Here is a 27999-nt window from a genome sequence, read left to right as displayed (position 1 = left end):
TGCATTGGCAGGTAGATTCTTAACCATTGCGCCATGAAGGAAGCCGGGCTTGTGAGATCTTAATTCCCCTACCAAGGATTGAACCCATGCCCTCAACAGTGAAAGCACAGAGTGCTAACTACTGGACCTCTGGGGAATCCATCCCCTTCAGTGCACCATCACCCGAAGGGAGTGTCTATCAGAAGGCAGCATATTGAAGCAGTAATCACTGGGGATCAGAACTGAGAGATTTTTTGAGCTTAGTGGTACCTTAGAGACCACATGGAATCATGGTTTTCATACATTTTTTTGAAAACTTGAGACTAGATAAAACTTTATGGCAACAACCTCCACCCCCTCAGAAAAACAAAACAAAACAAAACAAAACCTGGTAGAAACAATGGATCTCTTTCTAAGCTGTTTAAATCACCACTATTTTTTGGAGGGTGTTAGCTGTGGGTGAAATCTCTAATTCTTTCCCAGAGACCTTCTTTCCAAGTAACACAATTTGAAAAGTGATGCTTTAGACCAAAGCCCTTATTGTACAGAGTTTGAGGCCTTAGAGAGGAAAGGCACTGTTACAAAAGTAATAGTCTAGCTCAGAGTGGAAATGAAATGCAGGTCTTCTGATTCCCTACATAGTGGATATATTCTGGCTATGGTTCCAGCCCCTTTCTTCCTATAACTGAGTCTCCATTCCACATCCAAGGGTGGGTTTTGGCAACTGTGTTTCCATTATGTGCTCTTAAATCACTGACTACACTTGATTTGGATCAATGGTGATCTCCTGACCCAAACTGGACTAGGTGGATTATTCCTCTATTCATATTTTTGAATTGAGTGAGAGATTCTCCATCAGTTTGAGCATCATTGAAAGGCGGAAAGAGAGAATTGCTTGGATTCCTGGTTCTTGTTCCTGACAGAGCAAGGTCCTTTCATTAAATCCTTTCAGATTAATGCTACCTGCTACTGGAAAAGCCTTTCCTGAAGACCCCTATATGGTTTCTTCATAGTTTTGTATGATCAAGGGACTTCAATTAGCAGGTTTTATGTGAACTGCTGTTTGTTGTTGATTTTCAGGAGCCCAACCTTTTTTTCTTCCCCCTGTATAGAGTTTCTACATTGTCAGAATTTGGTTTAAGTATTTGACTCAATCTTAAAAGTATCATATAAATGATCTTATATGATATTCAATCTCTCTATGAATATTGCTCAGTGTTGATGTTTATGCTGCAATACAATATATCATAGAGAAACTTCCTGTTCTTTAGAATTATATCCCAAAAAGTAACAGGGATTATGGAAGGATAAATATGGTTTAGGGCATAACATTAAAAACTTATCCATTATTGGAATTGTCCTTGAAATTGCAATAAATTGATAGCTGGGTAAAGCAAAACAAACAAAAACAAAAAAACCAGCAACAAAAAACTTATTCAGTGATGTAATTGGTTCAATGTCAAAAACAGTGACAATTCTAATAAAACTATTATCATGAAAAAAAAACTATTATCATGCATGTATCAAGTTACAATAACCAAATAGTAGACTTTACCTTAAAAAAAAACCCAGGTAAATCTAACTTGATGGAAAGGTGTGTAAGTAAAGGTTGAGTAGTGGAGATAAAGGCAAAATGCACCAAGATGAGAAAGGACAGCACAGCAGGTACTTCTAAGACAGAGTACATGCCCAGATGGGCTGAGGAAGAATATTTGGTTCTGCATTCCTCCAGTTTGCTGTATTCCCTTGTTTTGGTGTGCTTTGTGATAGCTGCTGTTACTTGGTGGTGGAAAATAGTAACTGGATGAGAAAAAACAATGATGCAACATCTATATTACACTGATATCATTCCTTCACTTATTAATCACACCTGAATTACTTCTTGTCACAAAGCAAGAACCGTAGCTGAGCAGAGTATACTAATGACCAGTGGTGGTGGTGCTAGAATTTCTGTATTCAAGGGGCTTAGGAGTGGCAGTCTGGTTGAAAAAGGGTCCTAGGTGGTACTATATTGAAGCTATATTTGAATAGCAAGCATATTTTATTATTCATTTTTTACTTAAGTTGCATCATCCCCTCCAAATTTGGCTCTGGCTTTGGTAATTACATAAGAAAATGATGTAGCAGAAAGAATGCTGTTTAGAGATGGCCTGGAGCGTTGAAAGCTGATGAAGTGATTTCTTAAGTAGTGTATTTGGCCCCACAAGCTGAAATTCAGAAACATCAACAAGCACTTCAGTTTGGAGATCTGCTTAGGGTGATGACCAAGATGAAACAAATGGGAGGACAGGAGAGAGATCTTTCCCAAATGTATTTCACCAGCCTGAACAATTCTCCAGGAAGAGGCCATGGCAGCAGCCTCTGGGGCCCAGAACCAAGCATTCTTGCCCTGAATGTACTTCTGAGGCTGTGCCATTGGGTGGGAAGCCCAGGGGGTGTCAGAAATAGGAGATGTCAAAAGCATAAGGCTCAAAGGGATGGATGTGAATCACGAGTATTTGATTATACAGAAGACGTATCAAATGAGACATGGTGATGGGCACTGCCAACATCTCAGGTTACTAAACTATTCAAGAGGTTCTCAGTGTCCCCAGTGCTGCTCTCAGAGTGAACAGAGGTAGAATCCCTCCCAGTAGGGGTAAATCTATGGACTTCAGATTAATCTCTCAAGGGATTCCTCCCAAATTCCACTCAGGACAATCGACATCAATTCACTGGTGTTTTGTCAAACCCAAACCAAAATTTTCTTCAACTATTTTCATTCTCTCAACCATTATAGAGTTTCTATTATTGCCTTTGGCACCATTGAGTTCTGGGTTTGCAGAAAATACTTTTGCCTGGGATATCTGATTTAGTAGCTGCGGTAGTAGCTTGTTTTCTACATTTTGTAGGTGAGAGTCAATGCTGTGGTAATCTTGTGTGCCCTGCTAAACTCTTTGAACTCTTCAAAGGAAGAGCTCATTCAACTTTGCAGGGCTTGCAGGAGCCTTGCTCTGCTTGGTGGAGGAAGGCCAGGCTGCAGATGCTGACAGAATGTGGCTCTGCCCTGACTATGCAGTGTGACAAAGCTGGCTGAGACAAAGCAGAAGTAGAAGTTGGGGAGAATGAATTTAAAGTCTAATTTTTTGGATTTTTAACTCACAAGGGTGAGACAGTTTGACTTTGGATTTTACTTACGAGGGAATGTAATTTTTCGACTTTAAACTCTCCCTGGATGTTTAATAATGAAGAGATTTTGCATTTAGATTTGGGGCACTAGATGTTGTGGGTATTTATTACTGAAATACCTTAATATTGTCATTGCATTTCATTGCAGAACTTTTGATGGAACTATATTTGGATGATATGACTAGAAATAATTTGAATTGGGAACAGTAGGGAGTTAATTTTAGACTTGGTTGTAGCATGCCCTCAGAGTTAATTAATCTATTATTCAGACTATTATTCTGGAGCAAAATCTACATTAAGTGCCAGCAGTCATAGGAGAATTTATAAAGGAGCACTGGGGATAGTTACATCTCTGGTTGGTCACAGGTGTATTAGTTGACCCACATAGATTAAAAGAACAAAAAAATAGAGGTATTTTTGAATGACATATCTGCTCCCCATTCCTGATGTTTCCTTCCATAAGATGGAAGAAGCATTAGAGGAATGTCCCTGGCCTCACTTCCCTTATCCTTATTTGTCTCCATGGGTGAAGTCAGTCGTGTCCTGCAGCTGTCTAACCCAGGCTCTGTACACTTCTTCCCAACTCTGTGTTCAGTGATGTCACACTGATAGTTTGAAATCAGTCCTAATGGGAATATTTAAAGCATGGAAACCAGCAAACACTACAAATCAGGGCTTTTTATTCCAGACAACTGGTTTACCAGCAGTATATTTGTCATCTACTCTGGAAGGAATGACTTGTCCTATTAATGACTTTGGGATAAGGAACCAAGCATATGTATGTCAGTCCTTTTCTTTCCCCTGTGTGTGTGTGTGTGTGTGTGTGTATGTCTGTGTGTCTGTGTTTTGGGACCTGCCTGTCTGCACATGTTTGGGCCTACTCTCAAGTATTTGGTGACTTTGACAGTAAATACTATTCACCCCTGAGGAGAAGTCCGTCTGGTCTAGCACTGCCTGGGACTGGGTGTATAAAGTTCTTTGTATCTGGGGATTGGTATTAATTCATCTTCACCAACCCAGCCCCCGCCACCCCCCTCAACCCTCAGCCCCTTTCAGTTTTAAAGTCAGTGTTTTGAGCTCTGTCTGGCTTCTTAAATTCTCTCAATTGGTTCAAAACTCAGCTGGAAAGGAGTGTGGAATTTATAAGCATCCTTACACCCCAACACTTACATTTTCTCTCGAGTTTTTTGGAAGTTGTACGTATATTTATATATACTTCTACTGGTTATTTTTAACTTAAAAATATTCCAGTTTTTTCCCTAAATTATATTTTTTATTTTTGAGAAATGATCCTACCAAGAATTGGAAATTTGCATCAGAATTTACACTTGATCTTAGCCAAAAGGCCGAGAAGCGATGCATCAGAATTTTTAAAACTAAAACTCAAGTAATTTAAAGAAAACTTTATCCTTTGTCCCAGATGCAAGCACAGTAATGAAATTATGCTCTTTGTTACGTATTTTTTCAATAAGTTGAACTTTTTAAAATAAACTTTTCATTTTGAAATAATTTTAGATTTATAGATAAGTTGCAAAAATAATTCAGTTTCTTTATGTCCTTTACCCAATTTCCTCTAATTTTAATATCTTGCATTACCATGATACATTTATCAAAGCTAAAAAAAACAGCATTGGACCATTACAGTAAACTGAACTCCAGTTTTCATTCAGATTTCCCTGGTTTTTATACTAACATACTTTTTCTGTTCAAGGTTTCCATGCAGGGCACCACATTACCTTCGGTCATCATGTCTCCTGAGTCTCGCTGGTCTCTGACAATTTCTGGGTCTTTCCTTGTGTTTTACAGCCTTGACAGATTTGAAGAGTGCTGGTCAGGTATTTTGTAGAAAGTCCCTTAATTTGAGGTTATCTAATGTTTCTCTCCTTATTAAACTGGAGTTGTGGGGTTTTAGGATAAGTTATGTATTTAAAAATACTTTATAAACAGTATTTTTATGTGGATATTTATGTACATTATATAATATTATTTTGAATTCTAAAAGCTGAGTAATAGATAACCTTTAAGTAGCTTTTATAACTTGCCTTTTTTATTCAACTTTGTCTTAAGATTCAGCCCTTTTGAAATGCAGGCATTTTTTTTTTTTGCTATAATGTGTTATGTGCATTTCTGAAAATCCTCATGTCCAGCATAATTGTGCACTAAAATTAGCAGGGCTTATGGGATAATTAGACCCAGAGACAATTAGGCGCAGATGACTCAAAACCTATGCACTAACACACCAGAGTACTAACACTACCAACAACAATCCCAGTCAAATTATGAGCATGGTGAGGGCTTTTCAGACATTTTCACCAGCCTCACAATTAGTCACGCTTTTGCAGCCTTCAGCCTGGGACTCATACGACCTCCTTTTAGATGTATGTCTTTGAGGGCAATCACCTCCAATAGATGTTGGTTTCATCAAAATTTAAAGTCTGATCCCTATGTAGATTTAATCATCAAAAAATGTTTTTTTAAAGGAAAGAAGAGAAATATCTTGGCAACTTCCTCATCAGCACCAGCAACAACACAATATAGTTTAATGCTCTGAAATGCACAGCAATTTTTGAAGCCACTAAACCACTGTGTGCACTAATGGCACTTAGGCAGAACATCCAGCCTTTTCATTAAGATTTCCACATCTTACCAAGTATTTTCTTTAATTGTGAGAAAGTGTGCTTCACTACATTTATTGCTTCACTACATTAACGTGGTAAGGAAATGGCATACGAATGATTATAACTTCTATATTATCCTGACACTGTTCTTTTAGTTACCAATTAAATAAGGGCTAATTTGCATCCAGACACTTGTATTTGTTGCAAAGCAGAGTGTATACATACCTATTTCATTCTTTTTAACTGAGGCGTGCCACTTCTTCATATGAATATGCATTTCACAACTGGTGGACATTGGGATTCCTTCTATTTTTTTTCCCCCAATTATAAACAACACTGAAAAAAATTTCCTTGCGCATATCTCCAAGGAAGTTTTTATAGGTTATAGTCCTAGAAGAATTATTGGGTCATAGGACATGAACATATTGAATGGAATATATACAGTAATTTGGGCAGCATAAGCAGCATCATACTGGGTCCATTGTTGGGTATAATTTTGCTACAGATTTATTCCTTTTTATGGCCTTTAATAATATTTTATAATTTTTTAAATAAAAGTGTTGCACATTTCCATTATGCTTCCTTCCAGGTGTTGTGTGGGTTTTATTGTTCTTGTGACTGGGATCTTTTATAAGTCACATTTTCTCATTGATTTTTGCCATGGGAAGCATTTTTAATGTGTTTTATGGTTATCCTCTATCAACACAAATGTTGAACTCCTATTGATTCTAATAGTTTATGTGCAGGTTTTCCAGGATTTTAAATATAAACTACCATATATGTAAATCACTGTACATCTTTCTTCTTTTGTGATCATCAGGTCACTTTTTTTTTCTTGTCTTAGTGCTTTGGCTTGGACAGTGCAGTAAGTTGATAGTAGGCAATTTGCTGTGTCCCTGAATCTAAAGGGAAGCTTCTAAAATTTCATTTTTAAGAATGAGATTTGCTCTAGGTTATTCGTATCTACTCTTTTTACTCCTACTTATGATGGATAAATGATAAATTTTCTAAATTTTTCCAGTATTTGTTGAAATAAGCTTATGATGTCATCATTTAAGTCTGTCAAGGTGGTATAAATTATATTGATAGGTTGTCCTAATTTCAAACTATGCCTGAATTTCTGAAGAAAACCTTTGAGAGGTAAGTGTTAATAACTTTACCATGTTCAAGATGACCCTCTGCAGCTGGCTACCCAGAAAAGGTTCTGGCCCACTGTAAATCCTCGTGGAAACCACTCAGGCAACCAATCCTTGTCAATTGTGAGGCTTGAACACCTACCCCTCAGCCATGCCAACGTGGTGTCACCATGAATGTATATATGGCTGAACCTTTCTAAGCTTGTGTTAGAGTTGTTTAGCTGTGACTATAAGGCTTGGAACTCAGCCCCCAACCACACCAGGGGAAATCAGGACCCACCCCAGTCATGAATGCTAAGTTGTCATGCCATATTACCATTGTGTTACTGACTCTTATCATACCAGGGGAGAAGCTGGTACTTCTCTAATCAAGCAGCCTCACGACCCAAGGGTAGGGGTCCCTCTTTAGAGTCTGATGTTTTGCCCTGCTAGGTCTCTGAGTGTTGCCCTAGAGTGTGATGGTTTATGGGGGCACAGCTGTGACTGTGAATGGCCCCAATAAATGGTGTTTCAGCAGGTGGGAATATTTGCCATTTGTTCTTGTTTGCTTAACAACTCTACTTAGTCATGTTGTTTAAGACATTTTTTATGTAGTTTAATTTGACTTGCATAAATTTTATGTAAGATTTTTGCATCTATGTTCATAGATGAGATTAACTTCTTATTTTCCTTTCTTGTACTATTTTTATTTGGGTTGTCATGTTAACTTGTTAAAATAAGTCAACTTTTTATTATTTTAATTTTTAAAATTTTTTATGTTTTTAAGGTGTAAAATTTGATATTTTTTTCCTTATTAGTAAAGTATGTATGGCAATCCCAATCTCCCAATTCATCCCCCAGCCCCCCCCAGCTTTCCCCACTTGGTGTCCATGTGTTTGTTCTCTACATCTGTGTCTCTATTTCTGCCTTGCAAACCGCTTGATTTGTACCATTTTTCTATATTCTGCATATATGTGTTAATATACTATATTTGTTTTTCCCTTTCTGACTCACTTCACTCTGTATGACAGTCTCTAAGTTCATCCGTGACTCTACAAATGTCCCAATTTCATTCCTTTTTTACAGCTGAGCAGTATTCCCTTGTATATATGTACCACATCTTTCTTATCCATTCATCTGTTGATGGACGTTTAAGTTGCTTCCACGTCCTGGCTATTGTAAATAGTGTTACAACGAACATTGGAGTGCATGTGTCTTTATGCATGTTGGTGTTCTCTGGGTATATGCCCAACAGTGGGATTGCTGGGTCATATGGTAACTCTATTTTTATTTTTATTTTTTTAAACTTTTTTTTTAAACTCTATTTTTAGTTTTTCAAGGAATCTCCATACTGTTCTCCATAGTGGCTGTATCAATTTACATTCCCACCAACAGGGCAAGAGAGTTCCCTTTTCTCCACACCCTCTCCAGCATTTACTGTTTGTAGATTTTTTGATGATGCCCAATCTAACTGATGTGAGGTGATACCTCATTGTAGTTTTGATTTGCATTTCTCTAATAATTAGAGATGTTGAGCAGCTTTTCATGTGCCTCTTGGCCATCCCTATGTCTTCTTTGGAGAAATGCCTATTTAGGTCTTCTGCTCATTTTTTGATTGGGTTGTTTGTTTTTTTGATATTGATCTGCATGAACTGCTTATATATTTTGGAGATTAATCCTTTGTTGATTTGTTTGCAAATATTTTCTCCCATTCTGAGAGTTGTCTTTTCGTCTTGCTTATAGTTTCCTTTGCTGTGCAGAAACTTTGAAGTTTCTTTAGGTCCCACTTATTTATTTTTCTTTTTATTTCCATTACTCTAGGAGGTGGGTCAAAAAAGATCTTGCTGTGATTTACGTCGAAGAGTGTTCTTCTTATGTTTTCCTCTAGGAGTTTTCTACTGTCTGGCCTTACATTTAGGTCTTTAATCCATCTTGAGTTTATTTTTGTGTATAGTGTTAAGAAGTATTCTAATTTCATTCTTTTACATGTAGCTGACCAGTTTTCCCAGCACCACTTATCGAAGAGGCTGCCTTTTCCCCATTGTATATCCTTGCCTCCTTTGTCATAGATTAGTTGACCGTAGTTTATCTCTGGGCTTTCTATCCTGTTCCATTGATCTATATTTCTGTTTTTGGGCCAGTACCATATTGGCTTGATTACTGTAGCTTTGTAGTATAGTCTGAAGTCAGGGAGTCTGATGCCTCCAACTCCATTTTTTCCCCTCAAGATTGCTTTGGCTATTCAGGGTCTTTTGCATTTCCATACAAATCATAAAATTTCTTGTTCTAATTCTGTGAAAAATGCCATTGGTAATTTGATCGGGATTGCATTGAATCTGTAAATTGCTTTGGGTAGCATAGTCATTTTCACAGTGTTGATTCTTCCAATCCAAGAACATGATATGTCCCTCCATCTGTTTGTGTGGTCTTTGATTTCCTTTATTAGTGTCTTATAGTTTTCTAAGTACAGGTCTTTTACCTCCTTGGTTCGGTTTATTCCTAGGTATTTTATTCTTTTTGTTGTAATGGTGAATGGGATTGGGGTTCCTTAATTTCTCTTTCTGATCTTTCATTGTTAGTGTATAGGAATGCAAGAGAGTTCTGTGTGTTAATTTTGTATCCTGAAACTTTACCAAATTCATTGATTAGCTCAAGTAGTTTTCTGGTGGCATCTTTAGCATTTTCTATGTATAGTATCATGTCATCTGCAAACAGTGATAGTTTTACTTCTTCTTTTCCAATTTGAATTCCTTTTATATCTTTTTCTTCTCTGATTGCTGTGGCAAGGACTTCCAAAACTATGTTCAATAGCAGTGGAGAGAGTGGACATCCTTGTCCTGTTCTTGATCTTAGAGGGAATGCTTTCAGTTATTCACCATTGAGAAGGATGTTTGCTGTGGGTTTGTTGTATATGGCCTTTATTATATTGAGGTAGGTACCCTCTATGCCAACCTTCTGGAGAGTTTTTACCCTAAATGGGTGTTGAATTTTGTCAAAAGCTTTCTCTGCATCTATTGAGATGAACATGTGGTTTTTATCCTTCAATTTGTTAATATGGTGTATCACATTGATTGATTTGCATATATTGAAGAATCCTTGCATTCCAGGGATAAACCCCACTTGATCATGGTGTATGATCCTTTTAGTGTGTTGTTGGATTCTGTTGGCTAGGATATTGTTGAGGATTTTTGCATCTACATTCATCAGTGATTTTGGTCTGTAATTTTCTTTTTTTGTAGTATCTTTGTCTGGTTTTGGTATCACGGTGATGGTGGCCTCATAAAGTGAGTTTGGGAGTGTTCCTTCCTCTGAAATTTTTTGGAAGAGTTTGAGAAGGATGGGTTAGCTCTTCTCTAAATGTTTGATAAAATTCACCTGTGAATCCATCTGGTCCTGGATTTTTGTTTGTTGGGAGATTTTTAATCACAGTTTCAATTTCATTCCTTGTGATTGGTCTGTTCATATTTTCTATTTCTTCCTGATTCAGTCTTGGAAGGTTATACCTTTCTAAGAATCTGTCCATTTCATGCAGGCTGTCCATTTTATTGGCATATAGTTGCTTGTAGTAGTCTCTTATGGTGCTTTTTATTTCTGCGGTGTCCATTGTAACTTCTCCTGTTTCATTTCTAATTTTATTGATTTGAGTCCTCTCCCTCTTCTTCTTGATGAGTCTTTCTAGAGGTTTATCAATTTTATCTTCTCAAAGAAGAAGATTTTAGTTTTATTGATTTTTGCTACCGTTTTCTTTGTTTCTATTTCATTTATTTCTGCTCTGATCTTTATGATTTCTCTCCGTCTACTAACTTTGGGTTTCGTTTGCTCTTCTTTCTCTAGTTTCTTTAGGTGTAAGGTTAGATTGTTTATTTGGGATTTTTCTTGTTTCTTGAGGTAGGACTGTATTGTTATAAACTTCCCTCTTAGAACTGCCTTTGCTGCATCCCATAGGTTTTGGATTGTTGTGTTTTCACTATCATTTGTCTCTAGGTATTTTTTGATTTCCTCTTTGATTTCTTCAGTGATCTGTTGGTTATTTAGTAGCATACTGTTTAGCCTCCATGTGTTTGTGTTTTTCACAGTTTGTTTTCCTGTAATTGGTTTCTAATCTCATAGAATTGTGGTTGGAAAACATGCTTGATAAGATTTCAATTTTCTTGAATTTACCAAGGCTTGATTTGTGACCCAAAATGTGATCTATCCTGGAGAATGTTCCATGTGCACTTGAGAAGAATGTGTAATCTGCTGTTTTTGGATGAAATTTGCTATAGAGATCTATTAAGTCTAGCTGGTTTATTGTGTCATTTAAAGCTTGTGTTTCCTTATTAATTTTCTGTGTGGATGATCTGTCCACTGATGTAAGTGGGGTGTTAAGGTCCCCCACAATTATTGTGTTACTGTCAATTTCCTCTTTCATAGTTGTTAACATTTGCCTTCTGTATTGAGGTGCTCCTATATTGGGTGCGTATATATTTATAATTGTTATCTCCTCTTCTTGGATTGATCCCTTGATCATTATGTAGTGTCCTTTCTTGTCTCTTTTAACATTTGTTATTTTAAAGTCTATCTTATCTGATATGAGTATTGCTACTCCAGTTTTCTTTTGACTTCCATTTGCATGGAATATTTTTTCCATCCCCTCACTTTCAGTCTGTATGTGTCCCTAGGTCTGAAGTGGGTCTCTTGTAGACAACATATATATGGGTCTTGTTTTTGTATCCATTTCGCCAGTCTGTGTCTTTTGGTTGACTCATTTAGTCCACTTACATTCAAGGTAATTATCAATATGTATGTTCCTATTACCATTTTCTTAATTGTTTTGTTGTTGTTTCTGTTGGTCCTTTTCTTCTCTTATGTTTCCTGCTTAGAGAAAGAAGTTCCTTTAGCATTTGTTGTAGGGCTGGTTTGGTGGTGCTGAATTCTTTCAGCTGTTGCTTGTCTGTAAAGCTTTTGATTTCTCTGTTGAATTTGAATGAGATCCTTGCTGGGTAGAGTATACTTTGTTGTAGGTTCTTCCTTTTCATCACTTTAAATATATCATGCCACTCCCTTCTGGCTTGCAGAGTGTCTGCTGAGAAATCAGCTGTTAACCTTATGGGAGTTCCCTTGTGTGTTGTCATTTTTCCTTTGTTGCTTTTAATAATTTTTCTTTGTCTTTAATTTTTGTCATTTTGACTAACATGTGTCTTGGTGTGTTTCTCCTTGGGTTTATCCTGCCTGCGACGCTCTGTGCTTCCTGGACTTGGGTGGCTATTTGCTTTCCCATGTTAAGGAAACTATAATCTCTTCCAATGTTTTCTTGGGTCTTTTTTCTCTCTCTCCTCCTTCTGGGACCCCTATAGTGCAAATGTTGGTGCATTTAACATTGTTCCAGAGGTCTCTTAGGCTCCTTCATTTCATTTCATTCTTTTTTTTTTATTCTTTTCTGCACCAGTGATTTTCACCATTCTGTCTTCCAGGTCACTTATTCGCCCTTCTGCCTCAGTTTATCTGCTATTGGTTCCCTCTAGTGTATTTTTCATTTCAGTTATTTTGTTGCTTATCTCTGTTTGTTTGTTCTTTAATTCTTCTAGGTCTTTGGTAAACTTTTCGATCTTTGCATCCAGTCTTTTTTGAAAGTTCTGGATTATCTTCACCATCATTTTTCTAAATTCTTTTTCTGTAAGGGTGCCTATCTCCACTTCATTTAGTTGTTTTTCTGGGGTTTTACTGTGTCCCTTCATCTGGTACAAAGTCCTCTGCTTTTTCATTTTCTCTATCTTTCTGTGGCTGTGGTTTTCAGTTCCACAGAACAAAATACTGCTGATACTGCTTGATACTGCTGTCTGCCTTCTTGTGGAGGAAGCTATCTAGGAGGTTTGTGCTGTGTTTCCTGCTGGGAGGGACTAATGGTGGGTAGGGCTGGGTGGGCTGAGCTCAGTAAATCTTTAATCCACTTATCTTCCGATGGGTGGGGCTGCATTCCCATGATGTTGGTTTTTTGACCTGAGGCTGCCTAGCACTGGAGCTTACAGGCTCTTTGGTGGGGCTAATGGTGGACTCCAGGAGGGCTCAAGCCAATGGGCACTTCCCAGGACCCCACCACCAGTGTCCCTGTCCCCATGGTGAGCCAAAGCTGCCCCCTACCTCTGCAGGCAACCCTCCAATGCCAGCAGGTAGGTATGGTTCAGTCTTCTATGGGGTCACTGCTCCTTCTCCCTGGGTCCTGGTGCACACACTGCTCCTTGTGTGGCCTCCAAGAGTGGAGTCTCTGTTTCCCCCAGTCCTGTGGAGGTCCATCTCATTTCAGCTTCTCCTTTGTCTCTGGATGTGGGGTGTCTTTTTTGGTAAGTTCTAGTGTCTTTCTGTTGATGATTGTTTAGCAGTTAATTGTAATTCCAGTGCTTTTGCAAGAGGGAGTGAGCGCACATCCTTCTACTCTGCCATTGTGATCCGTCTCCAGCTTTCTCTTTTTTAAAATTCTCTTTTTCTTCACGGTTTTCACCCTTCCTCCCTTCTTCACTCCCTTCCTCTCTCCCTCCCTCTCTCTTTCTTTCTAACATCCATTGGCTCTTTAAAAAAAAATATTTATTTATTTGTTTATTTATTTATTTATTTAGTTAGTTAGTTTTATTAGGTTTTGCCAGGTCTTAGTTGCAGCAGGTGGGCTCCCTATTTGCAGCTTGTGGGCTCCTTAGTTGTGGCTCACTGGCTTCCTTAGTTGTAGCATGTGGGCTTTGTAGTTGTAGCAGCTAGGCTTCTTAGTTGTGGTTCACTGGCTCCTTAGTTGTGGCATGGAAACTCATAGTTGTGGCGTGCATGTGGGATCTAGTTCCCTGACCAGGGACCAAACCCAGGTCCTCTGCATTGGGAGCATGGAGTAGGAGTCTTATCCACTGCACCACCAGGGAAGTCCCTAACATCCATTGACTCTTGATCCTTTCTAGGACACACACACACACACACACACACACACACTATCTAGAGATTTCTCCAATTTTTTCCCTTTTCATGGTTATTAAGCTCCTTGAAATTATTAAGCATGGGTCTTTTTTATACACCATATTTGGTACTTTGTAACTGACCGTTTCAATCTGACCATGTTTGTCGTTCATTCTGGGAAAATTTCTATTATTTATTTGATTATTTTTCTACATATAATCCCAAAGTTTTCTTCCTCTGAAATCCCTGTTTTGAGTATCTTGGTTTTGATCCCAAATTCCTTTCTTTGTTTCTCTTTCTTTCTTTCTTTTCTTTCATCTATGGTTTATATGCTTAGTATCTTAATCATATTTCTCAACAAATAACTTCTCAATTGCTCTTTTTTAAAAAGATTATTAATTAATTAATTAATTTATTCATGGCTGCATTGGGTCTTTGTTGCTGTGTGTGGGCTTTCTCCAGTTGTGGTGAGCAGGGGCTACTCTTTTTTGGGTGTGTGGGTTTCTCAGTGCAGTGGCTTCTCTTGTTGCATTGCACAGGCTCTATGCATGCAGGCTTCAGTAGTTGTGGCACCTGGGCTCAGTAGTTGTGGCTCCCTGGCTTAGTTGCTCTGCAGCACGTGGGATCTTCCCAGCCCAGGGATCAAACTGTGTCCCCTGCATTCACAGGCAGAGTCTGAACCACTGTGCCACCAGGGAAGTCCCTCAATTGCTCTTAAACTCTGTTTCCTAAGATGAGTTTTCCTATGCTTGTGGAGTGGGATGTCGCCTTTTCATGGCATTAATTCTTCCAGCTTGTCTGTAGATGCTGCTACTGTTTTCTGTAGCTTGTCTCCAGGGATTTTAAGGAATGAGCAAGAAGTGCTGGCAAGGGGTCAGTAATTTCTCTTCTGGATGTGGGAGTTCAGAGTTTCCTTTAGGTATCTCCAGCCTCCCGGGTGCCTTGTTTCCCAGGCCAAAGAATTCTCACTGCCTAGGGTGAGACCTCTGATGACCTCTGATGCTTAATGCTTGTCTAAGAAGGCAAAGGATGGTGACACTGACTCCTTAATCAATCTCTCCATTACTTTGTCCTACCACTTGCTTCCATTTTCCTTTACTTTGGAGCCCTCTGAGAAACACTTCAAATTTTCAGAACAGCCCTCCTCAGCATATATTTTGGGTTACACTCTTTCTCTATGTGATTTATCTGTTTTTTTGTCTTTCAGACACCTCTCACATTTCTTTCTGCTCATGGAGCACTTTCTTTTTTTTTTCTGGCACTATGTCAATTTATTCTTTTAAAAATGTTCTCTATCATTTCCAGGAATTGAGATGGGAAGAAAATATTTGTGCTTGAGCTCAGTCCACCATTGACTCAATTTAACATCTAGACCCTTTATCCTGCAGTTCCTTCCTACATTCCCTCATTATTTCTTCATCTATTCACCGCGCAACACTATTGAGCTCCAACTCTGTGTCAGGCTCTGCAATAGGCTGCCTTTCAAAAAGATGATGTCATTGCCCATAAATAATAGAGTATGAACTTTCTCTCTTTTTTCCTAACAGAGACGCTGCTGCTGTACCAATCTATGTTCACAATTTCTCTTGACCCTGGGATCATCTTTCCTAGATGCCTAACCAAGGTTAAAATTGTAGTGTTTGACCACAAAGTAACTGAAACTAACTGGTTCATGTACTAACAATCAAACCACCTTGACCTCATTCACATCGTGTTTGCCATAAGAGAACTAGCTAAATATCTTTGAACACTGCTCTCTATAGCTTCATATTTGATCAGTGTTTCATTCCTATCAATTTTCCTGCTGACCTGCTTCTCGAATCTCTCCCTTCTCTGTAGTCTTACCGCTTCTGCCCTAGTTTTGACCCCTATTATCTTTAGCATAACTGTGATACAATGATTTGTAGTTAGAAATATATATTTGGTCTTTGTCCCTATTTCTGCCACAGAGCTCCTAAAACCCTTGAAGAGTGACAAGGTCTTTTGTTATGTGAATGAAGTGACTTTTGGACTACACCTAAGGAAGGAGGCTGGTTACCAGGAGAAACAACCATATGACTAGAGGGTTGGAACTTTCAGTCCCACCCTCCACCTCCAGGAAAGAGAGAGGGGCTGGAGATTGAGTTCAATAACTAATGGCCAATGATTTAATCAATCATGTCTATGTAATGAAGCCTCCCTAATTACCCAAAAGGATGATGTTCAATGCTTTCAGGTTGGTGAATATGTGGAGATGTGGAGAGAGTGGCATGCTCAGAGAGGGCATAGAAGCTCTGTACCCATACCTTGGCCCATACATCTCCTCCATCTGGCTATTCCTGAGTTATATCCTTTCATAACTAAGGGGTAATCTAGTAAGTAAAATGTTCCCTGAGTTCTGTGAGCCACTCTAACAAATTAATTGAACCCACGGAGGAAGAGGTTGTTGGAACCCTTGATCTATAGCCAATAGGTCAGTAGCACAGATGACAACCTGGGCTTGCAATTGGCATCTGAAGGGGAGGTTGGAGGGGCAGTTTTGTAAGACTGAACCCTTAACCTGTGGAATCTAACACTGTCTCTGGGGAGATAGTGTCAGAATTGAATTGTAGGACACCCAGCTGATGTTGGAACATTGCTTGGTGGTATGAACACACACACACACACACACCCTGCCCTGTCACATTGGAATTGTGTCCAAAACCATTTTAACAACTTTCTAGTTAACTGGCTTAGTGCCTGATGCCTGGTAAATGCTCCTATCATGTGTCTTGGTGAGCTAATGAAATAAGACCCACTAAGCAGTCTCCCTATTTGTATGCTCTCTAACTCCAATACATCCTATCTTGCTGCCAAGGAAAATTTCAAAATGCAAGTCTGACTGTTATTTCCTTGTTCAAGAAGTCTCCAAAGCCTCTCACTTACTTTGAAAGACTTAGGTCCAAATTTTCTATAGATAGTTTCATTAAGAAGTCTTTATAAATAGTGGCAACAGAGAGGGACAGTAATACCTTACAAATACAACTGTAATTATTTTTCTGGTAAAGCAGAACAGCAATACTAATAGTGATTAGGAAGTAGGAAACACCAGGTAGAGAAGTTACACTAATGAACACTATGGAAAGTAAATAAAAGAGTGAATTGGTACAAACTGTGGAGCAAGGATATCTCAGAATATTGTCTTGCAAACCAATAAAATTTTGGGACTGAAAAGACATTGATTCACTATCATGAATGAGAGAGTCAAACAAGGTTTTTTGGAGTCTGTGAATGAAACAGTAGAAAATGAAGTTTGTGGTGACCATTCCTCCCATTACTCTCTTAGTCTTAAAACTCCCACTTCCCTTTTGTGGCTTAGCTTAAATGCTGCCCCTTCTGTAAAAAATGTATGGGGTGGAGGGGGACGTGGATTCCTATGGCAAGGATGCCAATGGATGTTTCATTTCAGGGCAAGTAATAACCAGTTTGGATACACAATGCCTTGGATTAATGGTATTGTCAGAGAGATATTTCTATTTGTCAAAACATTCAAATGTAAGTATCATAAAACCAACTAAAATAAGTAAAAAGAGGGTTTATTGGCTAGTAGACTTCAGAAGACCTGAGGTGGAACTAGTGTCAGGTGATACTTGATTCAGTGACTCAAGCAATGTCCTTGGAGGCTCTGCTATCTCTCAGCTCCACTTGGGAATCAAGGATGGAGAGAGGTGGAAGGGAGGACTACTTCTTTTAGGCATAGGACTTTAAAACTATTTCACTTTTTAAAAAGTGATGTGGAGGAGGAGAAAGATGGCAGCGAAGTAGAAGGACGTGGAATGCATCCCTCTCCACAGATGCATTGGGAATGCACCAAAAGATGCAATAATTCCCACAGAGAACCAACTGAACATCAGCAGATGACCTCGGACACCAGAAAGGACTGCAAGGATCGGGACGTAACTGGTAGGGAGGCATTTACAATGGCTCAAAGAGGGTGAAGCGGCTGAGCTGTGGCAGACAGGAGGGAGTGAGAAACACATAGAGGGTCCACACCACGGCTCAGCTTTCCCAGACTGAGACGTTGATTCACAGCTGAACAGGGGGTCTTGGAGCGGGAACGTGGGAACCAGAGAACTGGTTCAGGGTGGGAAACATTGTTGGCAGTGGGGAGATGGACCAAGAGGACAGGAGGGAAGAGGTCTACAGGGAAGAGTGCCCACCCTGGAGAGCTGTGGGGCCATGGTGGCAGCTGGATGCTCCTGGCTCATGAGCGGGGGGAGGAGCCAAAGGCATAGCCTCTCTCTCTCTCTTTCTCTCTCTCTCTCTCTCTCCCTCTCTCTCTCTCTCTCTCTCTCTCAGCACCTGCGATGGGCAGAGGAAGGACCCCTGTGAGCCAAGCTAAGGGATTCAGGGATAACAAAAGCCCCTGGGTGGGGCTGGCTTAGAGTGCCTGCAGCCAAGAGCAAAAAGCCCAGAGAGAGGCCCAACTCTGAGACATTCTGTTTACACCGAGCCACTGGCGTCCCTCTGCAACAGGCACCTCCACATCCCACTGAACAGCCGTGATCCAGACAGTGTGCCACTATTCACTCACTCCCAGGGGAAGGAGCCACTATTGTACCCTCTCCCTCCCCACACACCAGTGCTTACAGAGGAACAATAAAGGAAGCTCTGCTGGTTGCAGAATAATACAAAAACCCAAGGCAGGTAGAAGGACACCTACACCTGAGACCCAAGGAAACAGAAATATTAGTATTAATTCTATTGAACTGGTCCATTCTGGGGTCAGTTCTAGGTTTTATTTATTTATTTTTTATTAATTACAATCTAGTCCTAAGGGACCCACAAGTTTTGTAATATATTTTTTAATTCTATTTTTTATTCTATTTTTATTTTTAGCCTTTTTATATATTTCTATTCCTAGCTAAGTTTTTTTGTAGTGCTGACTCTATATCTCTCCTACCTTCTTTTCATCTCTATCTTTTATACAATTCTATTTCTTTCTTTTTATTTTCATATTCCCAGTCACACTATGCTCTTCTGTTGCCCTGTCTTCTATCCTTCTTTAGTTTATTTTATCTTAACATACTTATAAGTGACATTATCAATCTGCTCAGTCCCCTTGCTTTATTCTCCAGATGACACACCACCCTGGTATTTATTATTAGGTTTTTGTCTTTATCTTAGTTCTTAGTATAATTGCCATTTCATTCTGAGAGCCTCCAGTCTGTCTGGTGGTACTCTAGCTCTTTTTTATATTTGATCCTAGCTTTCAATATCTCCCTGGATTTGTGTTTGTGTGTGTGTGGTGTTACTTGTTTGTTTGTTTGTTTTTGCTTTTGTTTCTGTTTTGTTCTATTTTGGTTTTGAATTTCTGTTGGTTTCCTCTTTGAATGTCTGATAGCATAATGGGGTTCTTATGTCAGGTCTTTCCAGAGCCTTATGTTCTATTGCATTCAGTATTTGTGTGTCTTATACATGTATGTGTTTCCTTGTCTTAGTATTTGTTTGACTAAACACTCTGCCATTAGTCTGGGGCTTGGACAGTCTTCTTTAAACCCCTTTATTGCCAGGACAAGCAACCTCTGTAGTTTGGACTACCATGAGAAAACAAAGAAACATCATGCAGGCAAAGGAGCAGAAATAAAACCCACAAGACCAAATAAATGAAGAGGAAATAGGAAAAATGCCTGAAAAAGAATTCAGAGTAATGATAGTAAAAATGATACAAAATCTCAGTAACAAACTACAGAAAATATAAGAAACAGTTAATAAGGACTCAGAAGAACTAAAGAACAAAAAAACAGCAATGGACAACAAAATAACTGAAATTAAAGATATTCTAGATGGTATAAACAGCAGAATGACTGAAGCAGAAGAATGAATAAGTGAGTTGGAAGATTGAAGGGGGGAAATAACTGCCACAGAGCAGGAAAAAGAAAAAAGAATAAAAAGAATAGAAGACAGTCTCAGAGACCTTAGTGATAACATTAACCAACATTTGAATCATAGGCATCCCAGAAGAAGAAGAAAAAAAAGAAAGGGTCTGAGAAAATATTTGAAGAGGTTCTAGTGGAAAACTTCCCCAACATGGGAAAGGAAATAATTAATCAAGTCCAAGAAGAACAGAGAGTCCCATACAGAATAAACCCAAGGAGAAATACACCAAGACACACATTAATCAAACTAATGACAATTAAACACAAAGAAAAAATATTAAAAGCAGCAAGAGAAAAGCAACAAATAACATATAAAGGAAAACCCATAAGGATAACAGCTGACCTTTCTACAGAAACTCTGCAGGCCAGAAGGGAATGGCAGGATATACTGAAAGTCCTGAAAGATAGAAACCTACAGCCAAGAATACTCTACCCAGCAAGAATCTCATTCAGATTTGAGGGAGAAATCAAAAGCTTTCCAGACAAGCAAAAGTTAAGAGAATTCAGCACCACCAAACCAGCCTTACAACAAGTGCTAAAGGAACTTCTTTAAGTAGGAAACACAAGTGAAGGAAAAGACCTACAAAAACAAACCCAAAACAATTCAGAAAATGGTCATTGGAACACACATGTCAATAATCACCTTAAATGTAAATGGATTAAATGCTCCAACCAAACGACACAGACTGGCTGAATGGATACAAAAACAAGACCCTTCTATATGCTGCCTACAAGAAACCCACTTCAGACCAAGGGATACATATAGACTGAAAGTGAAGGGATGGAAAAAGATATTCCATGCAAATGGAAGTCAAAAGAAAGCTGGAGTAGCAATACTCATATCAGACAAATTAGACTTGAAAGTAAAGACTATTACAAGGGACAAGGAAGGACACTACATAATGATCAAGGGATCCATCCAAGAAAAACATATCACAAAGGTAAATATCTATGCCCCCAATATAGGAGCACCTCAGTACATAAGGCAAATGCTAAGAGCTATAAAAGGGGAAGTTGACAGTAACACAATAATAGTGGGATACTTGAACACCCCACTTACATCAATGGACAGATCATCCAAACAGAAAATAAAGGACACACAAGCTTTAAATGACACATTAGACCATCTCGACTTAATTGATATTTATAGGACATTCCTTCCAAAAATGACAGAATACACTTTCTTCTTAAGTGCACACGGAACATTTTCCAGGATAGATCACATTTTGGGTCACAAATCAAGCCTTGGTAATTTCAAGAAAATTGAAATCATATCAAGCATCTTCTCTGACTACAGTGCCATGAGACTAGATATCAATTACAGGAAAAAAACCTGTAAAAAATACAAACACATGGAGGCTAAATAACACACTGTTAAACAACCAGGAAATCATTAAAGAAATCAAGGAGGAAATCAAAAAATATCTAGAAACAAATGACAATGAAAACACAACAACCCAAATCCTTTGGGACACAGCAAAAGCAGTTCTAAGAGGGAAGTTTATAGCAATACAGTCCTACCTCAAGAAACAAGAAAAATATCAAATAAACAACTTAACCTTACACCTAAAACAATTAGAGAAAGAATAAAGAAACCCCAAAGTGAGCAGAAGAAAAGAAATCATAAAGATCAGAGCAGAAATAAATGAAAAAGAAAGGAAGGAAACAATAGCAGAGATTAATGAAACTAAAATCTTGTTCTTTGAGAAGATAAACAAAATTGATAAACCATTAGCCAGACTCATCAAGAAAAAAAGGGAGAAGATGCAAATCAACAGAAGTAGAAATGAAAAAGGAGAAGTAACAACGGACACCACAGAAATACAAATGATCATAAGAGACTACTACAAGCAACTATATGCCAATAAATTGGATAACCTGGAAGAAATGGATACATTCTTAGAAAAATACAATCTTCCAAGAGTGAACCAGGAAGAAATAGAAACTATGAACAGACCAATCACAAGTATGGAAATTGAGGCAGTGATTAAAAATTTCCCAAGAAAAAAAAGCCCAGGGCCAGATGGATTCACCGGTGAATTCTATCAAACATTTCGAGAAGAGCTAACACCTATCCTTCTCAAACTCTTCCAAAATATAGCAGAAGGAGGAAAACTCCCAAACTCATTCTACGAGGCCACCATCACCCTGATACCAAAACCAGACAAAGATGTCACAAAAAAAGAGAATTACAGACCAATATCACTGATGAATATAGATCCAAAAGTCCTCAACAAAATACTAGCTAACAGAATCTAACAGCACATTAAAAAAATCATACACCATGATCAAGTGGGGTTTATCCCTTGGATGCAAGGATTCTTCAATATTCACAAATCAATCAATGTGATACATCATATCAACAAATTGAAGGATAAAAACCATATGATCATCTCAATAGATGCAGAAAAAGCTTTTGACAAAATTCAACATCCATTTATGATAAAAATTCTCCAGAAAAAATGGGCATAGAAGGAAATTACCTCAACATAATAAAAGCCATCTATGAGAAACCAAAAGCCAACATCGTTCTCAATGGGGAAAAACTGAAAGAATTCCCTCTAAGGACAGGAACAAGACATGGGTGTCCACTCTCACCGTTGCTATTCAACATAGTTTTGGAAGTTTTAGTCACAGCAATCAGAGAAGAAAAAGAAATCAAAGGAATCCACATTGGAAAAGAAATAAAATTGTCACTCTTTGCAGATGACATGATATTATATATAGAAAACCCTAAAAACTCTACCAGAAGACTGCTAGCACTAATTGATGAATTCAGTAAAGTAGCAGAATACAAAATTAATGCGCAGAAATCTCTTGCATTCCTATACACTAACAACGGAAGAGCAGAAAGAGAAATTAAGGAAACTCTCCCATTCACCATTGCAAGCAAAAGAATAAAATACCTAGGAATAAACCTGCCTAAGCAGGCAAAAGACCTGTATGCAGAAAACATTAAGACACTGATGAAAGAAATCAAAGACAACACAAACAGATGGAGGGACATACCATGTTCTTGGATTGGAAGAATCAATATTGTGAAAATGTCTGTACTACCCAAAGCAATTTACAGATTCAAATTACCAATGGCATTTTCCACAGAACTAGAATAAGAAATCTTACGATTTGTATGGAAATGCAAAAGATCTTGAATAGCCAAAGCAATCTTGAAAAGGAAAAATGGAGTTGGTGGAATCAGGCTTCCTGACTTCAAACTATACTACAAGGCCATAGTGATCAAGACAGTGTGGTACTGGCACAAAAATAGAAAGGAAGATCAATGGAATAGAATAGAGAACTCAGAAGTAAGCCCAAGCACATATAGGCACCTTATCTTTGACAAAGGAGGCAAGAATATACAATGGAAAAAAGATAGCCTCTTCAATAAGTGGTGCTGGGAAAATTGGACAGCAACATGTAAAAGAATGAAATTAGAACACTTCCTAACACCATACCCAAAAATAAACTCAAAGTGGATTAAAGATCTAAATGTAAGGCTAGACACTATAAAACTCCTAGAGGAAAACATAGGCAGAACACTCTATGACATCCATCAAAGCAAGTTTCTTTTGGACCCACCTCCTAGAATCATGGAAATAAAATCAAGAATAAACAAATGGGACCTCATGAAACTTAAAAGCTTTTGCACAGCAAAAGAAACCATAAACAAGACAAGAAGATGACCCTCAGAATGTGAGAAAATACTTGCCAATGAAGCAATGGACAAAGGATTAATCTCCAAAATACAGAAGCAGCTCATGCAGCTTAATACCAAAAAAGTAAATAAGCGAATCCACAAATGGGCGGAATACCTAATTAGACATTTCTCCGAAGAAGACATACAGATGGCCAACAAACACATGAAAAGATGTTCAACATCACTAATTATCAGAAAAATGCAAGTCAAAGCCACAATGAGGTATCTACCTCACACCAGTCAGAATGGCCATCATCACAAAATCTAGAAATGACAAATGTTGGAGAGGGTGTGGAGAAAAGGGAACTCTCCTGCACTGTTGGTGGGACTGTAAGGTGGTACAGCCACTATGGAAAACAGTTTGGAGGTCCCTTAAAAAACTACAAATGGAACTACCATATGATCCAGTAATCCCACTCCTGGGCATATACCCAGAGAAAACCATAATCCAAAAAGACACATATACCATAATGTTTATTGCAGCACTATTTGCAATAGCCAGGAAGCAACCTAAATGCCCATCAACAAATGAATGGATAAAGAAGATGTGGCATATATATACAATGGAATATTACTCAGCTATAAAAAGGAATGAGATGGACCTATATGTAATGAGGTGGATAGACCTAGATTTTATCATACAGAGTGAAGTAAGTCAGAAAGAGAAAAACAAATACTGTATGCTAATTCATATATATGGAATCTAAAAAAAAAAAATGGTACTGATGAACCCAGTGACAGGACTAGAATAAAGATGCAGATGCAGTGAATCGACTGGAGGACATGAGGTTGGGGGGGCGGGGGGTGAAGGGGAAGCTGTGACGAAGTGAGAGAGTAGCATAGACATATATATACTACCAACTGTAAAATAGATAGCCAGTGGGAAGTTGCTGTATAACAAAGGGAGATCAACTCGATAATGGATGATGCATTAGAGGGCCCGGATGGGGAGGGTGGGGGGTAGTTGAGGGAGAGAGGGAATATAGGGATATGTGTATAAATACAGCTGATTGACTTTGGTGTACCTTAAAAACTGGTATAAGAGTGTAAAGCAATTATATTCCAATAAAAAAAAAGTGATGTGCAAGTATTCAAGAAGATACAGACTGTATTGAATGTTGTTGCTGAGAAGTTGAACCAAAAATCAGTTATTAAGTTTGACAAGAGAGAGGTTTTTGTTTACGGTTGTTTTACTGGATTGGTGGAGGCCAAAGTCTTGTTTGCATGGATCGAGGAGAGAACAGGAGTTGGGAAAATAGAGACTGTCAGTACACATAACCCTTTTCAGGAGTTTTACAGTAAATGAGAGCAGAAAAAATGGACAGTAGCTGAAGAAGATGTGGAATCTTGGGATTCCTGGGATGAAGAATCCTTCCCTCTTTCTTCCCTCCCTCCCTTCCTCCCTATCTTCTTTTCTTTTTTCTTTCCATAAAAGATTAAATATATTGCAGTGTGTTTGTTTGGTTTTGGGAATGATTGAGTAAGGATGAAGATATTAACAATGCAGCAGATAGAATACCTGTAGAAGCAAAATTCCTTGAGTGATTGGGAGGGTCTGGGATCCCTTGCAGAAGTGCAAGTGTTGGCCTTCGAAATATACAGGGACAGTCTATCCTTTGTCCTAGGAGAGAGGCAGACTATGTAAGTAAAGATGCAGAAAGACTTTAGATGTGGTGGTGAGAGGTTGTATAAGGATATCAATTAGGCTTTTATAACATGCAGACCACATTAATAGTGAGTTAACAAAAATACAGTGACTTCCCTGGTGGCACAGTGGGTAAGAATCTGCCTGCCAATGCAGGGGACATGGGTTCAATCCCTGGTCCAGGAAGACCCTACATGCCGCAGAGCAATTAAGTCCGTGTGCCACAACTACTGAGCCTGCACTCTAGAGCCTGTGAGCCACAACTACTGAGCCCACATGTCACAACTAATGAATCCCGTGCACCTAGGGCCTGTGCTCCACAAGAGAAGCCACCGCAATGAGAAGCCCGCACACCACAATGAAGAGTAGCCTCCAATCACCACAAACTAGAGCAAGCCTGTGCACAGCAACAAAGACCCAATGCAGCCAAATAAATAAATGAATAGATAAATAAATAAAAATTAAAAACAAAACAAAATAAGAAAACCAAAAAACAGTATATCTCTTTTAAGTAAATATTTGGGTAGGTGGTCTAAAGCTAATACAGTGGTCCCACAGTAAATTATCCAGCCTCCATCTATCTGCCAACCTCAAACGTGCATCTTACCCATGGTGGTCTAAAAGTGATATTCTAATTCCCGCTATCATGTCTGAATACTAGGCAAAGGGAAGGGGGGATGTGGAAGGGGAGAACACATGTCTTTTCTTTAAAGCGGGTAATCAGGAAACCCCTACTACTTCTATTCATATCTCATTGGCCAGAATGTAGTCACATTCTCACTCCTAACTGCAGGAGAGGCTGTAAAGTTTAGTGTTTGGCTGGGTGACCATGTGTCCAACCAAACTATGCTATTCTTACTGTGTGAGAAGTGGAGAACAGACATTGTGGAGCTGCTAAAAGCCCCTGCTACAAGAAATATGGTAGTTTTTTTTAGGGACTTCCCTGGTGATCCAGTGGTTAATAATCTGCCTTCCAATACAGGGGACATGGGTTCAATCCCTGCTCGGGGAACTAAGATCCCACATGCCTCAGAGCAACTAAGCCCACGTGCCACAACTACTGAGCAAGCAGGCCACAACTAGAGAGAAGCCCACACTCTGCAGCAGAGGATCCCACATGCCGCAGCAAAGACCCGAGGCAGCCAAAAAAATAAAAAATAAAAAAGAAATACAGTAGTTTTTTTCTGCTTGCTTCCAATTTCTCAATAAAGAGCTGTGAATGCTGAGTATAAGAATGGGTGACATTTTGGGGGTTTGAGGAGAGAGGAGGAACAGAACAGCTGTCTTGAAGAGTGACTTAAGTAGGGAACTATAGCAAGATTGCCAGGCACCATGGAGTGACTCCTTGAATTTTGTGAATAAAGGAAAGAGTAGGGTCAGATCATCCTGACTCTTCCCTAAACCTTGACATTTTCAGAAAATATGGTAAGTTTGTGATCAGGAACATGTTTCACTGGATGAGAGATTTCTTCATAATTAAACTCAAGTGGCTAAGAAAAATTTGTCTTTGGCTGAGTGGATGGCATGTTTGTTTTCTGCATTTCCCAGTTTGTAAACTAGAGGCGTTTGATGTGTTGGCTATGATGTTCATCTCCAGAAGCTATCAGCTTTTCTCCATGAAACCCCATGACTTGGGTTGAAGTAGGTGCTGGAGATGCAGCTATCATGTGTACTCAGATGTCTACTCCTCTATTAAGTTAAGATTTTCCATTATTTTCTCAAGATAGATAGCCAAAGTGGAACTCTTGGGGAGCTTCTTCATTTTTCAGATCACAAAGAACTGGTGATTCAGTAGTCACAGGAGATTATAATACTGATAACTAACTCTCATTGATTTCTCTGTTCTGGAATTATTTGCTTCCCTTCCTCCCAGATCCCTGACATTTGCTGCAAAAGGCAGCGTTAGAAAATCATTTACTTAATGGCACAGACTCCCCCACTGTCTTGGATATAAATCCAGGCAGGATAGGGTAGGTATTGAGGTACAGAATGTAGGACTTCTGATCCCTGAGCTTTCAACAAAAGATGTCTTCTCCAAGAGAGTGAATCCAGATTCTAGTAACATTGGCAGCAGCAAGTGACCACGGAGAAACTGTTGTGGTGCTTCTTCCTGATCTTGATCAGCTTCTCTAATGTTTTGGACCAGACAGGAAGTGGGTACTCCAGGCTATGCCAGGGATTTGATCCGAGCAATGGGCATAGGGCATAAGAGTATACAAACTGAACTCAGAGGAGCATCCAGCATGGGGTGTGTGTGTGCGTGTGTAACTGAGGAACAATCAGTTTCTCAATCCCAAACTCTACATGTGAGGGAATAGATCTTTGTGATCTGAGAAACTTCTCATCTCTCCTCTGTTTTCTGTCTCACAGACTTGAATAAGAAGGCCTTTGTGTTTCCCAAAGAGTCAGATAATTCCTACGTATCCCTGGAAGCACAATTAGAGAAACCACTCAAAGCCTTCACTGTGTGTCTCTATGTCTGCTCAGAGCTGGCTCTGTCCCGTGGGTATAGCATTTGCTCTTATGCCACCAGGAAACAACCTAATGAGATCCTCATATTTTCGTCTAAGGGTAGAGGCTATATTTTTGGAGTGTGTGGGACCGAGGTATTATTCAAGAGTCCTGAAAACATTCAAGTTCCAATACACGTCTGTGCCAGCTGGGAGTCCACCTCCGGGATTGCAGAGTTCAGGGTGGATGGGAAGCCCCTGGTGAGGAAGAGTCTGGAGAAGGGAGCCTCTCTGGGGCAAGCATCATCCTGGGGCAGCAGCAGGAGGCATTTGATAAAAACCAATGTTTGGTGGGAGACATTGGAGATGTGAACACATGGGACTTTGTGCTATCGCCAGATGAGATCAGCACTGTCTATGCTCGTGGGACCTTCAGTCCTCATGTTCTGGACTGGAGGGCACTGAAGTATGAAGCACATGGTGAGGTGTTTGTCAAGCCTTGGCTGTGGCCCTGA

The 27999-nt window shown here is 39.1% G+C and overlaps 1 protein-coding gene across 1 annotated transcript; it reads left to right on the top strand.

The window, feature by feature from the left end:
• Positions 1 to 33: 33 nt before the first annotated feature.
• On the top strand, positions 34 to 27999 carry LOC130839200 (C-reactive protein-like). Its single transcript, XM_057713200.1, is given in 4 exon segments — positions 34 to 51; positions 27109 to 27187; positions 27405 to 27779; positions 27782 to 27999. Coding segments are annotated over 4 exon segments (690 nt in total).

This window comes from Hippopotamus amphibius, chromosome 1, assembly GCF_030028045.1.
Source record: "Hippopotamus amphibius kiboko isolate mHipAmp2 chromosome 1, mHipAmp2.hap2, whole genome shotgun sequence".
Classification (NCBI taxonomy): domain Eukaryota; kingdom Metazoa; phylum Chordata; class Mammalia; order Artiodactyla; family Hippopotamidae; genus Hippopotamus; species Hippopotamus amphibius.
Note: the sequence above shows the minus strand (reverse complement) of the source record. Positions and strands in the feature narration are given on the sequence as shown.